This window comes from Labrus bergylta, chromosome 17 (assembly GCF_963930695.1).
Source record: "Labrus bergylta chromosome 17, fLabBer1.1, whole genome shotgun sequence".
NCBI classification, from domain to species: Eukaryota; Metazoa; Chordata; class Actinopteri; order Labriformes; family Labridae; genus Labrus; species Labrus bergylta.
Genome location: NC_089211.1, coordinates 4949010 through 4966282, shown reverse-complemented (window position 1 = coordinate 4966282; position 17273 = coordinate 4949010). Strand labels below are relative to the sequence as shown.

General features: G+C 41.0%; 1 protein-coding gene across 1 annotated transcript in view; it reads right to left on the bottom strand.

Annotated features, from left to right (window-relative positions):
* Nucleotides 1-2533: 2533 nt before the first annotated feature.
* Nucleotides 2534-17273, bottom strand: part of LOC109985688 (ephrin-A5b) — a gene marked incomplete at its 5' end in the record, with an annotated part of 81182 nt that continues 66442 nt past the window's right edge. The window contains 4 exon segments of the mRNA XM_020636083.2: nt 2534-7128; nt 8471-8551; nt 8684-8749; nt 16359-16651. Coding sequence (XP_020491739.1) covers nt 7004-7128; nt 8471-8551; nt 8684-8749; nt 16359-16651 — 565 coding nt within the window. The 3' untranslated portion in view covers nt 2534-7003.

Below are 17273 nucleotides of genomic sequence, written 5' to 3'. Positions count from 1 at the left end.
CCTGCCTACATGCACACTTCTGAACTAGTGACAGGGCCGTCGCACAATGAGCAAAGCATCACATCACACTTTATGCGCAAGTCACCCTCAGATAGGCCTGCTGAGATCAGACAAACTCAGCTTCCAGTAACCAACATTTCAGCTGATACATTGAAATAAAGAGACAAATGGAAATGAGTAGCTTACACGAATACAGAATGTGTGCCTCACATACTAAATACATTAAATTAATACACAGCTGCTGGGAAAAACGCACACATAGCTTACCATTTGATGTCTTCATGCGCAATCCGTCTGTCGTTGTGGTTTGTCGGGAAGGCATCAATGATTTGTTTTTGGCTGTCCAGGGCCCTTGGTCTTGTAATGTTGACCTCCAAAAGTGCCAGGTTCCAGATCCGACAGTCTCTGCTGCTGTTCCTCAAATACCTTACGATGGATGACCGACTATAGATAGTGTAAGATTTAAAAGTGAAGTAAATTCATATATTTGAGTTAATCCATGTATTTAAGTTTAAGTTAAAAATAAGTTCACATTTATACAGTGAACTATTTACATATTTGAGTTTACAAAGTTAATATATAGTTTATTATATATATATCATTATAGTTAATTATATATTTACATGTTTTAATGTTTGCAGTAGCACCTAGTAACTGTGACCAAATTATATTGAATCTACTTCTGTGTTAGTCATAATGTTTGCCTCGAGTTTAATCATCCTAACCTCTGATTGGCTAATGACGGGACATGTGATGGGTAACGAGGAAGTGTTGTGGTTGTTGTGTAGCAGAACAATGTGGATGACAGTAAAGTGCTGCTGAGAAAGTTATCCGTCTCCATCCTTCTGTTTCTCTTAACTAGAGTGATCCATCCACCACACATCGGACCCTCACGTTACAATAGTATTGCCAGAATCCTCAGCAAAAATGCAGACCGATCTCCTTCATGGTCCCCATCAACCGGCTTTTCATTTGGTGAGGGTGGTGTTTTCAAATATTTATCCGGCCAATAAACAACCTGTACGCGCCTCTTAGGTTCATCATTACTTTGAATTAAGTTTTTGATTGACTCTCTGCACGTGGACGTTTAAGGGGTAGGCTACAAAACAATACAACACAACTTTGTTACTGATCCTAAACTAGCGAAAATTTGAAAAGTTCTGCTCTGAATAACAGGCAGTGTAGTACTAAGGTCAAAGTTGAAGGCGTGCTGCGCCATTGGCCAGGTTTAATCACCTGATCTGGGTATATCTGGGTTTTTTCTAACACTTGCTTTTTTATGTCTTTAATAAAGATGAAATGTATAGGACTCACATAGATGAGAAAATATATAACCAATCCACAGAAATTTCTGGGAGGTGCGTTGGCTATCCTACCATCCCCTCCCTGGCACCGCCCACTCCCTATAAAGAGCTTCCAGTAATTGTGTTCTACTTTTATATTGTATTGCACATTTAATTTAATTTAATTTTCCTTAACATTATCTGCCATGTTCTCTACCATCAGCTCACCCCGACTTCAAGCAGAAAATTGACCATGGGGCCAGTAAGAAAAACTCTTGGTAAGGTCAAAGTGAACATTTCAGGTCAACCTGAAGACTTCGAGTTTTGTGCAAGAGTAATGGCATTAGAGTTAAGTCAGCTTTGATTTGGAGAAGAAATTCAAAACAGAGGTCTGTGTTGCAAATTGGTGGCATGAAAGAAGACATTTTCCCGGTCAGGGGATGTGAAGTGTAGGATAATTACCTGTTACTCTGTGGGGCATGTAGGAATAAGTGTTTGGGAGGGTTACATTATTAGCCTTTTTAACATCAGTTTTTATTATTTCTGAGACTCCTTTAAATGTCTATAATACTAAATAATTTTGTATCAGAGTGGATAGGTTCTCTTCCACCTTTAAAAATCCACGTCTTCCAACCAACCACAGAATCTGAGATTTCCAGCTGCAACAAAGTCAGTCAATCAGCTGCAGCTTCATTACTGCTGATAAAAACAGGTTGTTCCTGTGACTTACAGAACAGAGTGCTCTTGACCTATTCCTGGAAATTTGTGTTTGTTGGTGTGGTCTAGATGCTATGACAGGAAGCCTTAAAGTTGTTGCCGCTGGTTGGTAAAAGGCATAGTCTATGGTAAAAAGTTGAGGGAGAGAAACAAAGGGAGGGAAAGAGACAGAGAATGAATTCAGTCAAGCAGAGTGGCAGAGCACTGCGAGGAAGCAAGAGATTGTGTGAGACCAAGTTTTCTTGGCAGAGTTTCGCGAAAGCACTGCACATTCCCACAAGATTAATTGAAGCTGTTTTCTGTTTTTGTTTCTTCAGTCTGTGAATTACCTCCAGTTTATAGAGAAACAGCTGTTCACCCACTTCCCCCATACTCAGCCTGTGTGATTATGTGTCGAGCGACAACCAAGACAAACATCCAGCGCTCACTGGCAACTGCTCCGGCAGAGACTTCACGCCTTTTTGATGTTCTTTCCATTTCACAAACTGCCACTCATTTACATAATGATTAATAAAACAAATCAGACACAGAAGTTTACAACGACAGAAATATTTATTAAATCTTTTTTTGTTGTTTGTTTTAGTTAGTCATAGCTGCTCCAACACGTGTATTTACAAAGAAATGGCCATTTGGTAGAAAAGTCTAGTGAGGGATTGAGCAGGAAACAGACATTAGAGTAGATTAGATGAGTACATGAGAGGATGGGGCTCATAGGCACAAGGTACAGTTACTACAAAATTAAAGAAATGTGCAGTTTTGTTGCACATCCGTGTTGAGTTTTGGTAAAGCAAACACAGTTGTGACTTTCATTGCAAAGACCTTCCCAATGCTAGATGCACGGACAAAAACACACATCCTTTTCCAACATACAGAGGGGGATGGAGGGACGCTGCAAACCAGAGACACAGTGGTGTTAGCTTCAGGCTACATGGTACCAAAATCATATGCAGAACAAGTCGATGGTTTATAATAATACCTGCCATCTTTGTAGAACAGCTCAATTCTCAGTTCAATGTAACTGCATGGCTGCTTATTTATTCTGATGTCACACTAAGGGAAGGAGCTCAAATGCTGTTTTCCAAAATCGATGTTGGGTATATGACAATTTTGTTAATTTTTTTTCTCTGCCTTTCAATTTTTCCCCATCTCAAAGCCAATAAAAAGTGATAATCTAGAGTTTCATAGGGCCATTGAACTAGGCCTATTTAGCTTTAGCTAGCTAGACAACAGCTACATTAGCATTGAGCCAACTCTGGGCTATTTGCTAGCATTACACCACACAACGAGGAAGGTTCATCCAATGTTAACCGTGAACTTAGCCATAGCTAACAGTTATACTATCTGCTAAGAAGTAGAAGGCTTTAAGCAAGCTAACAATAAATGGTTGAATTTATGGTTGAATAAAATGCTAACTGTTTTCTTACAGCGGCCAATACGTCATGAATTATTCAATATTTAGTTCCTAGCTAACAGTGACTTTGGCAAGCAAACAGCTATGCTAGCTAGCATGAAGTTTTCTTTGCAGGCTAACACTAAGATAAGCTAGGAAGATGCCTACTGCTTATGTTAGCCTAAGTGTTTTCAAACAGTTGGCCTACCTCACAAGTAAAAAAAAGTTGTATCAACTAGAATGATCACCTAGTGACCCTCTGGATTTTTGCAAAACATTTTATTTGTAGTTGCCAAATTATTCTAGAAAGAGGGAAATGATAAAAAATGTCCAAATCTCTACATTTACACTTTCAAACCTGTAACAGAAGTTAAAATATCAGCATCTGAGCTTCCTCTTCTGAGCATAACATCTAATGAAAATGTTAGCCATGTTAGCATGATTAAATATTGTGATCACTGTCATAATGGTGATCTTGAACACCAACTATTTCTGCATCCGACATCTGAGTAACATGTTAGATGCAACAGTAGTGGCTTGGGGGGAACAGATATTCTTCCATCTATCGACTCTTTGATTCATGATTGTATCCCGACCTCACTGCATGTTTGCACACACAAACATTTGCAGACAGACGGTGCAATGATGATCCTGTACTTTTTCTTGTTACATATAAAAGACATAGAAAATGAAACAAAGCGTTTTTTTTTTTCATATCAAACAGTGAGATTTTTTTCTTGCTAAGAATATTAATGTGTCAGTTAAATTGCCCTTGAAAAGAGGTGTGAAAAAAAGAGAAAGTATCTAGCACTGTATGTTACAATAATGCTAATTGTTGGATACACAGTATCCACAAAACTAACTGATTGGATTTTCTCAACATGGAGTGTCTGGAGGCGATGGCTGCAGTGACAGTGGACTCTTAATGATGGTAGAATAAAAAGCATCAAGGCTGGTATAGGTGTGAGAAGGAAGCGTTTTTTGATCATCAGTTTTGCTCTTAAATTAAACGGTATTTTCTGAAACTAATCAACTTGCTATGTGAAACATTTTAATTATTTCTCCTCGGCACTCTCAGCTAGAATGTAATGACATTTTCATTAAGATTTTGTGCTGACATACATGAATGTTATTGTTTTAATTTACTCTTAAAAACAGAGAGGCGACAGAAGTTATCTAAAAATTGTCAGCGGCTCCTATAGTGCTTTCACATTTAGACAAAACTCCTGAAAAGTCTGTGTGACGTTGGAACGAGACGATGTGAGAATGAAGCAGGAAATATTCTGGAAAATTCAGCGCAGGTGAGATTGAGCGGATGGCGACGTTAATATCCTGCTGCTGTCGCATGATCACCTTACACGTTATGAAACTGCTTCATTATGTTTTCCAACGATAAAATGAATATGTCGAACTACATGTTGAATTGATATAAAGACAAAAGTTGTCATCTGAGTTTTCATATTGTCTGTATAGCGATGGAGCACCGACGACTCTGAGTTGAGACAAAGTCAGTAACAAATTAAAATGCAGAATTAAGCAAAAACTATAAGTCAACTGCCGGTTATTCAAGAGACTTATATACATTCAAGAGTGACTTTCACACTTAAGTGACATGAGAGTCCAGGTAAAAAAAAGAAGACCTGGCATGTATCGATAGCCGAGTGAGGAAAAGGGCTCGCACATCATTCAAGGCAATGGACGGATTCTATTGACGTTAGCTTGGGAGCAGGAAGAAGGAGATTGGAGATGCTAAGTTTTCTCAATTGCACGGCGCACTCGTAGCGATGGGACGGATGGATAAGGGAACGCAAACAATTCAACAACGATCATAATCACTCATAGGCATGCCACTCCATCAGAAATATCTCCTTGAACTACACATTAGAGAATAAGAGTGATGATAATTGACTTCCTTAATATAAACAGGTGAAATGTGCATCACTTTAGAATCTCAGATTGTAAGTCCGTTCACACAAGCGTTGTGGAGAGGAAATGTTCAACCTGTTCCTGCTTTAAACCATGACTATTGATCTGAGCAGGAGCACCACACGGCTCTACAGCTCCTTTTCTTTACTCTCTGAGGACACCTCGCTCTGTGTACTCCATGACATCACGCAGGGCTCACACACACCCCTGCCCGCTTACACTTACTGCTCTATAAGTCCGTCACTGTCTCTCTGAAACATCTTCAGCCACAGAAAACTTGTGCTGCTTTAAAAAAAATCTTTCTTTTTTTTACCTCATGTTAGTTATGGACACATCCCTGAACTCTGTAGATTTGCCTCTGTCTTTATATACAATAGTCGTGTTTTAACAGTGATTCACAAAAGCAATAGTGTTATAGTAAAACTACATTGGTGACATTTTAATGACAGATTCGAAACACAAGCATTCTACGATTTCTACACCCTGATAGCACATCAGACTTTTTTTTTCTTTCTGTTAAAAACATTTTAAAAAACATCATCAGCGATCATTTCAAGCAGATACATAAGCTGTACTCGGTGTTCTTGTATGATTGTATCAAATAAACTGGGTGTGGTATGAGCTAACTTAATGGGTCAGTTGTTTTTTTTATTGCCCTTCTACTGTACTTGCAGACTAAACAGAACAGGAAAAAAAAAAGCACAAGGACTTCACAATAAATAGGAAAAATACATTTTGCCTGGCAAATATCCACTTCTACGCTCCTTTCAAATATTTTACTGTACACCCGTGTTGGCTGCTACAATTGAATTACGTGATTTATTAAAAAAAAAAAACACATTAATTGATCATTAAACTCCTCTATCCAAACACTAAAAGATGAGTGCTTCTTTAATGTTTCCTTTTTCTTTTCTTTTTTACTCTCAGCAATGCTCCTCCGCTGTCTGGGAGGACGCATCCAACTCCTTTTTAACCTGAGAGGAAGGTTAAGTCATCAAAGGCCTGCCTCCCCGTAACCCCAGCGCCCTTGGCAACAGTCCCCTAGAAACAACATCCGTTTCGTTTTCCTTTTTTTTTTTGTTGTTGTTGGAACATGGGGGAAGTGTCGCTCCCGGATCTTCTTCTCAACTTCTTTGACTTTTTGACATGAGATTTAATGTTGGTTCATGTGTGGGATTTGTGATGTTTTTCCCCAAATACATACACACACACACACACACACACACACACACACACACAAAATAATAATAAAAAGTCTGTAAACTTTTAAGGGATCCTGCTGTGCTTTTTTGAAATTACAGCTAAAAAGTCGACTGATTGTGTAGTTTGTGTGAGTGTGTTCAAAACATGTATGTGTTAAATGTATAATATCTGCATACTGTGAACGGTAGTGAGGCAAACAGGTAAGAGACTCCGCCTTTTGTCACCTCAGGGCGCCTTGGTCGTCAGCACCCAACAGAAAGTCAAGAGTCACGCGAGTTGGCAAGTCAAATACAACAAAAGGCTTCAGCGTTGAAGTCCATTCCTTCTCTCTCTTTTTATTTCAGCTCGAGAGATTGTCAGTGTTCGTTTTTTTAGAAAAGTGCTCCTTGAGGGGAGGAGGGGGGGGGGGGGGGGGTTCAGGGTATGGGAGGCCTGTAGTCCAATCAGGACAGTCCTTTCCCGGTGGATTCCTCTGACTCGTGCGCTATAAAGACAAAATGGCAGCCAGGAGGATGAGGGAGGAGCTTAGGAGGAGAACTGAAGTCTGGCGCCAACCAGCAGAGTTCACATCCCGTCGGGCCGGCTCTGGTGACTCGTGGCCGATGCCGTCTGAAAAAGAAGATGTGATGATTGTTGGTGAGCGAACATGTTAAGTATATGAAAGAGGTTTTTTGGGAGCTAACTTAAAATTGACAAGGAAGCTAAACACTGTGAGCGAGACTTTTGGCCACACTCTGAGACATGCATGGCAGACATGGCTGAACAAAGCAACTGAACACTTATTATTAGCCTTCACAGATTCATGCCTATGATTGTATTAACACCCAATTTACATATGCCTCAGATATTAAGATGAAATAAAGGGTTAAACATTTCACAAAATTAAGTATTTTGCTTCCCTGGTAAGAGTTGTAAGAGGAGTGATGTAACATTCATATCTCTCATGTTTCTTAAGGCTACACCTCACAGAAATGTTTAATTTAAGCCGAGTGGAAAACACATTGTGCACAACAGAGCAGAGACATACAGAAATCAAACTGTCCAACGTCTGGGCTGCAGAAAACCACCAGATCAGGAGGATTTCAGGGGCAGTCCTCTTGAAATTCTCTAGAAATGTTCTGGAATGCATATGTGCAGACGGCTTTAGTTTGTCAATTATGGCATGTCCAAATTAGCTTTTAAAAATTGTAAACGGGTAAAAAATGACCCTGAGTAGTCATTAGGTATTTCCCATATGCACTCCTGACGTTTTTTTCCAGAAAATGACAGGCAGCCCTGAAATCTTCCTGACTTGCTTGTTTCTTATATACCTCGGACTGGAGAGTTTCCAGGAGACTGGACATAAAGAATGGCGCGGAAATGGAAATGGTGGACAAAGCAACAGAATCTGATGCAGTGATGACAAACATTTTAAACCTTGAGTTAGACGCTAGCTGTATAAGGTCAAAACGAGTTGAGGCAACTTTTGGCAAGAACTGGTCATTCTTATGATTTTCATCTGCACAATGAAAGTAAACCTGATTTAATCTGTATTTTATTTCTTGTTTTTTTTTTTCCACTGCAAATGCCTCACGTTTTCAAAACCTGTTTGGCTTTAGCTCACAGTAGGAAACCAAGAAAGCTCGTGACATTTTAGCTCAGGCAACAAGTGAAGTCATGGAAAACAAATCTTTGTTTATGAAATCATGATGTTCAAAATGAAATAAAATTAAAGGACATGAAAAGGGATGAATATTATTGTCAGACGTGGCAGCTATGAGAAGAAAAATCACCATGCACGTGTACACACACACACACACACACACACACACACACACACACACACACACACACAGACAGACAGACACACACAGACAGACACACACACACACACACACACACACACACACACACACACACACACACACACACACACACACACACACAGTATGTTGTATTTATTTCCACCAACCTCTGGGTTCTAGAGAGTTGTGGCTGTTTTCGTCAAAATCGACCCCTTCCTGCGCGCTCCCGGAGTTTTTCACACAATTGTCTGGGGAAACAAAGAGCACATGTGGAGATTAGAGACCTTGAACGTCACTTGTGCTCAGCCTGATCTCCAGCTGATGCACAACAGAATGGGGAAAAGTGGGAAGAGGAGACACAACAACAATGTGAGACTCACTCTGAGGCCTGACGAAGACTTTGAGTCGGAGGCAGCTCCTTCTCCCCTTGTCGTCGGTGATGGAGGCTGTGGGAACATCACGCAGAGTTCAGAACAAAACAGATTAAAAACTTTTCCATTTCCAAATACCTCCCTTGATCTAATCTAGCGTTGTTAAATTGTGGTTTTGGCCGTGGTGATATTATGCTCAATAGGATTATGATGAGTTATCCATGTTTGGAAGCGAAGCTGATCTTTTAGGAAATAAAGTCAAAACATGTTTTGGACATGCAGCAACATATTAAAGCAAGGACATTTTAAATGTGCTACCCAAAATTCATCCATCCATTATCTAAACCACTTTTCCCCTTCGGGGGTCGCGGGGTGCTGGAGCAGAGCCTAGACATCATTGGGCGGGATACACCCTGGACTGTTTGCCAATTAAACACAGGGCAGACATGTAGAGACAGACAACCAGCCAAGCCCACACTCACACCTACAGACAATCTAGAGTCACCAATTGACCTTACGAGCATGCCTTTGGACTGTGGGAGGAACCTGGAGTATCCAGAGAGAACCCCCACACACACACAGGGAGAACATACAAACTCAACAGAGAGGCTCCTGTCAGACGAGGATTTGAATCAGGGACTTTCTCGCTGTGAGGCAACAGTGCTAACCACTGCACCATCGTGCACCCTACAACTAAAATTTAAACATCCTAAATTATTAGAATCAACTTAACTTAATTTTTCACACTCCCCATAAACACACCTTTAATGAATTCCTCTCTGATTTCCTTTATTCGAGCTGTAAACATCTCACTAATACTCAGCCATAATGGCAGCAGATAAAACATTGTTTCAGCAGTAAACACACAGATCAAGTCACGGGCTGCATGCTGCAAATTCTTATATTCAACAAAACCACCTTGGGGAGATTTGAACATCTGAACCAAAACATCAGCCATCAAACAGGAGAACAGATTTATGGTATATATGATATTCCACATTCAGTCTAATGTTGCCGTACAACAATAGGAATGAAAGATTGAGGGCCTGTGTGCATTATTGCCGTTTTTTGTGTGTGTTTTTTTGCTCTGGTAGCGCCCGGCTGTTTTCAATACCTCTCTAATGTAGTTCAGCGTTTTCAGAGCTCAGTGTCCTGAGCACTCAAACGCCCTAGTTAAGGCACTTAAGGTCAAAACCTATAGTGCATGTCATCATTTCTCCCTTTAACGATCGCAGGAATAATGAAGTCTAAGCCAAGCCACTTTAAGAATGTATGACTCTCTGATCATCTAAGCTGCATCTTCAAAGGCAAAGATATTTTAAAGAGTGACTCAAGTATACGTTTTACAGTTTAAGCTCTGAATTCACAATTACTCAGATTAATACCTGAACCATATCCACTATCTAAAGACTTCCTTCATTCATGAACATCAGTTCAGCAAACAGAAACGAACACTGAGACGAGGCCGATTGTTGTTATCTTATGATGTTTCACTCTTATCTCCTTTAAATACAGTCTTGAAGAGTTTTATCTCTTCTCGTCCTGATGAGTAATTTTTTATTTTTCATGTTTTGAAACATACAGCTGTGTGACGAGATGTTACAATCACCTACATCTCCTTTATTATTCAAACTGTTCCAGAGCCTTCAAACTGTTCCAGTGCCTTCATACTCTAACCTCTGTCAGTTCCTGCCTATAGTCTCTCAAACCCACACCACATTGAGTAGAAAGGATGTTTGTGAACATGTGTCGGGTCAACATATTCTCCTTTCCAACTTCCAAATATGGCAGCTTGATCTGCTGCCCTGAGCTTCACGATATAGTTATCCCTCTTGCCTCCGCATGTGCAATATTCATTTACACTTTGTAAGGATGGCCCTGTGGTTTTTTAGAGTATTGGTGGTTTTTAGTGCTGTCCAAAGTTTGTCCACAGACACTCTTCAATCCTTCCACCCAGACACTTCATGTGATGGGTTCTGGCCCAGCGGTTGATTCCTGATAAAAGCAAACCGTGTCAGTGTTTCCACTGTCGCAGATGACTGGGGCTCTTATTTCAAAAGGCACTTTATCAGATAGCACGCGGCTCTGAGAGCAGATAAAATCCTCTTTAAAACTTCGCCGTGAGAGGAATATTGGAAGTGAAGCTCAGAGGGAGGAAATAAACGAGAGGGAAAACGGTGTCAATCACGCCCGCTTCTGTCTGTGTCAGCGGGTATCGAGTAACTTACCTCACACCCCGACGGTGGCTCGAACAGACGGGAAAACTCACTGTCTCAGTTTCTGTCTCTCAACTCAACCAGTCCAAAACCCTGAAGCTCTTTCTCTGTGCTCCTCAATCTCTGTCTCTGTCTGCTTGTTTGATTCCTGTTAAAAAAGTGACTGCTTCTTTCTTGCACAAACATTTTGGAGGACACACATACAGGATAACAAAAAGAAACCATTGTCCGAAGTTCCCATCTAGGATCCTATCAAACTCATCAGATGTGGTCTGCTGTTTCAAAATGTTTTGGTTGTCGAACAATCTCTAAATCATATGTGACAGAAAGTTTGTCTGTTCAGTCTATCAAATGTCAGAGAGTAGCTCAACTGTCACATCCCCAGGTGTTGTCTTCAAATTGCCAGCTTGTCTTTAATGATATAAGACAAAGAAAAGGAGTAAAGTCAAAATCTCAGAGGCTCTCCACAGCAAAACTTGTGGCAGCATAGAATCATTTTCTTTTTTAAATAAATGACAACTCAGTTGATTATTTCTACAATTCATTCTGCTGGAATTTGGTTGGTGTCAAGGTTTTTTTAAACTATAGATTATTATTATGGGCTGCATGGTGGCACAATGCTTAGCGCTGTTCGATTTCAGGTCCCTGGTTCGAATCCCCATCGGTCAGGGTCATTCTCTGAGGAGTTTGCATGTTCTCCCTGTGCATGTGTGGGTTCTTGGTTACTCTGGCTTCCTCCCACAGTCCAGAGACATGCTCGTTAGGTTAACTGCTGACTCTAAATTGTACGTAAAAGTACAAAACTTGTCATACAACAGGTTGTATGACAAGTTTTATACTTTTCCTTTCTATCATCTGACGAGCTTCCAAAGTATGTCCAACCCATGATCTCCAAATACTGATGCTCTGTAACGGCCTACCTCTGTTATCTCATGTTTCAAGGCACCCAAAGTCCCTGTTTTAAGATCTGTGTTCTTACTTTCTTACAAAGTGTCATGTCTGCATTTTTTTCTTTCTAGCACATGGTTAGAGTGAATTGTCTATTTGATTAGGGGAAGTCCAAAAAAATTTTTTAATCCAGGAAAAATCACAATTGTGTTGCTCAAAATAATAATTGCTTTGAGTATATTTTTGTTCTTTTGGGTTAAAATCCAAAATAATTTACCAAAACATCACCCTAGACTGCTTCTCAGAATAGAGTCTATCATCCGTTTTACTCCTTAACTCTGATCCAGCTAAGTAGGACCATCAAAGTTTTCTAATTTTTTGCATTTGACAGCCACAAAAAAAGGCAAAAAAAAAAAGAAGCCATTTAATGAGTTTATCCTGCAAAAAGAAACATAATGCATCAGCATCAGCAGCAACAGTAGCTGCAGTTGTTCCTTCGATCGTAAAAGACCAAATTAAAAGTATAAAATGGTTGTTAAAATAACCTCGGCCTCGAGGGAAATAAAACACAGCCGCTGTTGTTCTCCCTTTGAGTGAGCGTGGTATAAGCAGAATAATGCACCCTGAGGTGTCATATATCGGGACATCTCGGCATGCATCATCTCTTTTGTGTTGTGGAGAACTTTTTACTGCTCTGATGTGGTATTTTTGAAGGTTTACAGTGCAGACTGGGAATAGTATATGTTCTTTAATGTGGTTTTAGTACTTTTGGCCAACTAGTTGTTTCTTCAGAACTTCTATATTTTTCAAGCTACTTCTTCTAAAATGATATCGAGGACTGAGGAATATCTTTCATCCTGTTGTCTTGTTGCTTAATAAAGTGTCAAAGTTGCACCTGTGAACACATCTCTTCCTGTTTTGCTACAATTTGTCACTTGATCTTTGTCTTCCTCTGATAATGTGTCACGCTGTCTCTCTCTCTCACCCTTGTCCTCTTCCCATCCCTTCTCAGAATCCGACTCACACACATAATTACCCAACTGTCTCTCCTCCTCTCCCTCATGTCTGCCACTGAGGTCACAGTCTGGGTTTTTCTGTCCTCGAGCAACACAGCCGTGCTTCACCGTGCCTGTAACTCCAGCTCTGCCTGCAACTCTACACTCAGCGTGAGCCAGGTCATCCGCCTGCTGACAATGTGACGACGGTGAAAAAACCTCCCGCTCACACGCTCAGGCACATGTTACATGTTCATTCAGGACCCGGCAGCACATATCGCAGATCTCCAGACAGGCCGGGACGCCGTGTTGGTCCGACCTTTGATGTGACTGAAAGGTGAATTAGACAGATCCTGATAGAAATACTGCGGGATCAGATGTTTTCCTTGTGATTATCTGTTTATCTCGGGGAACAAAGCTCTTTGTCTCTGCCTCAGCTGTGAGCAGCTAAAGGGGAAAATGTCGGGGTACTGTGCTGGCGGGGTTCATGTCATTATCGATGTAGATCTGCGCTGGGTGTACGGGGCGGTACGCGGCGTTTGAAGCGAGAAGGCTTTACAGGGAGACAGTCATCTCTCTCACACAGGGATAGCCAGTCTCTCCACTGTCTCCTCTGAAAATTGGATTTCTATCCTCTGAGATTAGGATCAGGCTCTCCCCGCTCCACTGGGGCTCTATTAGAAAAACATGCCGCCCCTCTGAGGCCAGGAGAAACTCGCAGGACAGACCGTGTCGTCATTCTTTGACCTTTGGCCTTCTAGGACCAGCCGCAGCACTGATCCCACACCAGGGTGGTTTTCCTCCTCCGGGTGTTTCTCTGTCTGCCAGACGGCAAGGCCTACAGCAAACTGCAGGTGTCATCTATTTGACGTGACCCCGCCCCCCTCATCCACCCTGCCTGGGGCGGATGACGATCACCACCGAGGAGGACAAAGGAGCGTCTGTGCTCACTGAGACAGGCAGACCCCTTCAACGTGTCAATATCCCGGAAATTAAACAGACTTTGAAACCATATTATAATCACAACACAACTTTCATCTATCAGATATTGATCTGCATTGTTGAAACAAGAAACTACCGACATGCATTTTAAAAGTTATACCATGATGTACACTCTTACATCGTCAGCATATCAGGATGTGGATCATGTTGCAAATCAAGGATCCAGCTAAGAAAAAGATGATTTTTATGAATGAAACTGATACCTTCTGTCTTTTTTTACGTTAATTAAGAAGGTTTAATGATCAAAGGGAAACTTCAATGAATGATTGATTATTGACTGTTAGCACTGAAACACAATTTTAAAAAAATCACACTATAAATAAATAAAAAAGCTAAAACAGAGCTTATTTCCAACAAATAAGACAAAAGATGACAAAAGATAAAAGGTGAAGTGGTGAAGCATTCTGATTTTTTCCACCACTTCTTTAGATGCATCTTACACAACACATTAGCTGATGAAGCAAAAGTTTTACAGGAAACAGATTACCATTCAAGTTGGAGTTCATTGGTAAACTTCAGCCTGTCGTTTCCCATCACACATCGGGGATCACCATGAGGACAAATATCTGTATCATGTGAACCGTTCTGACTACGAGGCCCTGGTATTTTCCTGGAGGTGTCTTTGTCTATTGTCAGTTTATCTCCTGCTAGAATCTTGTGTTCTCAGAGGGATAAAAAAGGGTTTTAGTGAACAAGGATCTCATAGATGAGTCATGAACCTGAGTCAGTGAGAGATAGGCCATATGGCTGACAGTGCTAAAGGCCATGTGGGCTGTCTCTCTGCCTTTCTCTCTCTCTCTCTCTCTCTGGATGATCAATCATCATCAGAAGTCCACATGAACATCATCATCCTCACTCAGTCCCACATCAACCCGAGCCAACTGGAGCAACGAGGCACAATTAGGCAACCTACGATTTTTCTTATCGACATCCAAGGAAGTGCAAGAACATCAACAATTCTCTGGCAGAGCTGACAATAGACCACAGTGTCCCTGAACTAAACACAATCAAATTAAAGCAGCACAGTCAAGTAGACTAGCCAATTGTCATTGAAATCCAACAGAAACATCTAGTAAAGGGTAATTCATCACAATAAAAAAACTCTACAGAAAAATGTGTTGAACTCGCCAAGAGGACAATGCTGTTGATGGGATCACAGATGCTCGCTTCAAACATCGTCCAACAATCCTTGACAATGAATCCTCCAGTGACTGATATTTCATCATCAACCAAAACACCCTAATTATTAACATTGTTCCATGAGATTTTGGATCTCCACTGCACTTTAATTTCACTTCTATTGGAGGTCGCAAAGTGTTGAGAGACACAAAAGTTGTCAGGGGTTAGTTCCAATGACTTAATATTAGAAGTGGACGTAGCAGAGGGGACAGCATTGGCCTGGCAAAAGGACTTTTTAGCCTTCGCTATCTTGGTGGTGCAAAAAGTGAGGAGCAGCAGGAGACTATCCAAACAGCAGGAGACTATCCCTATTGGACAGGAGGAGTGGAGGGAGGGGGGTTCAGGTGGCAAAACATGACGTAAAAAAATGGCATAAAAAAATGGCATAAAAAAATGACGTGGAAGTGGCAGATGAAGCAACAGAGTGTGATGCTATACAGTAATGAAAATGTCTGCCTTTAAATTAATGTATGTGTAGTTCAATGACTGGAGAAGAACATAACGGCGAGCAGAAAACATGAAGAAGCTGTTTCATATATACAAGGAGATTAGCATACAGTCTAGATTAAGCTCTGGTTGGAGGATACAATGTTTAAAGAATTCAAAGATGGGAAGCTTTCTAAATCACCTGTTTGGCTCTACAGGCAGAGAGGCAGTAAAAGTATAGACTTCACTTCCCATTCACCATTCTCCTTGGATTTGAAATCTTTATTTTGTACTTTTTGTCCAAGTTTGTTCTTCACTTTAGTCGACTCTGCACTTCCTAGCACTGGTTCCTGTTTTTGACCACCAGCTTAATAACAAATATCTACCACGCAGTGCAGTGAATCTCATGTAGTCCTTCACTTCTGCCCCTGCAGGGCTCGGGCTTTGCTTATGAAAACACGACTTCCCAGCTGTTTGTTTTCCAGCATCTTCTCACGAGGAAGAGAAAGCTGATCTCAGCCAGGCAGCAACAAAAGAAACTCCAGACGAGACCTCAACAGCAGAGATGTTTTGCTCCCTCTGGCTCGTATTTTGGTTTGGCCCTCATTCCAAGGACTTTAAAAAACAAAACCCATACATTGCTGCTGTCTTTTTGCGAGATTCCACATTGAAGTTGATATTGATCTTTGAATACAACTACAAGCGCCACATCATCAAATCTTTCTCAGCTAGTGCTGATAGAATAGCTGAGTTTTAGGCCTGAGACAATACTTTCTGCTGACCACCTTCAGAAAAATGAACTTTTCAACTTAAAAAAAATATGGCTGACATTTAAAATGAGCAAATCCTGACCCAATAACCTGATCACAAAGAAGTTAAACATTTTAAATCCATGATGATCAACCATATGAGACATTTTCAACAGCATCAAAGGTAAAACCAATCTTTTTAAGAAAGGTTAGTGCATACTGTACTCACAGATATAATAGTACTCTCTGCCAGGACGAAACTCGAAGCCCAGGGAGAAGGGAGTAAAGAGCTGGAACTTCTCGGAGAACTTGAGCGGTCCGTTTGGCGATAGAGGCCTGTTGCACTCCCAGCGTTTGAAGCCCTTGGCCGTGTGGTCGCAGGAACTGTAGCCGTCATAGTTCACCATGTAGAGGATGTAGCGCTCGGCCCGCTCGTCAGACACCGGGCCGATGTAGTGTGGACAGTAGACGTCAAGGTAGTCGTTGATGCAGACGTCGATGTGGTAATCACCGCGGTAAAACCTGGAGGAGAGAGAAGGAAATGTAAATAGTGGTTATAGTTAAGGGACTAGAAACACTTACATGTAGTTAGCCTAAATTGTTTTCAATGAGTGCTTCTGGAAATCTCTTGATGGTTAAACATTCCTATCGGCCAGTGGTTCCCAACCTCTTTTTGCTCGTGACCCCACTTTGACTTCATAAAACTCTTGTGACCACAGATATCCAACACACAAACAGCTTTTTGGTAAAAGCTGTGAAAATAAATGCTTTTTAATTGTATAAAAGAGAGTGCCTTGGAGTTATGACTCTTTGTATCCAGATTCAAAGAGAGTCCAGTTTACGCTGCTGCTCCTTCCCACATTTTTTAGTTCTACTTTAAAAAAAAAATGGAATCTGGTACAGCTCAAGAAAATTCCCCCCAAGAACATCCTATAGCATTGCTGATCTTGACCTATATTAACTGCAGCATTCTGCTTTTTGTCCTCGACACATTTAACATCCCGATCCCCCTGAAGCACCGCTTTGCTCAAGGGTACATCAGCAGCAACTGTCTAAGTGGGAAGATAGTTACTCATTGATTTGTTCGGGGACTCTCTCGGCGCCATGCTACTTGATGATACATTCTCCAAAGAGTTATGAGTAC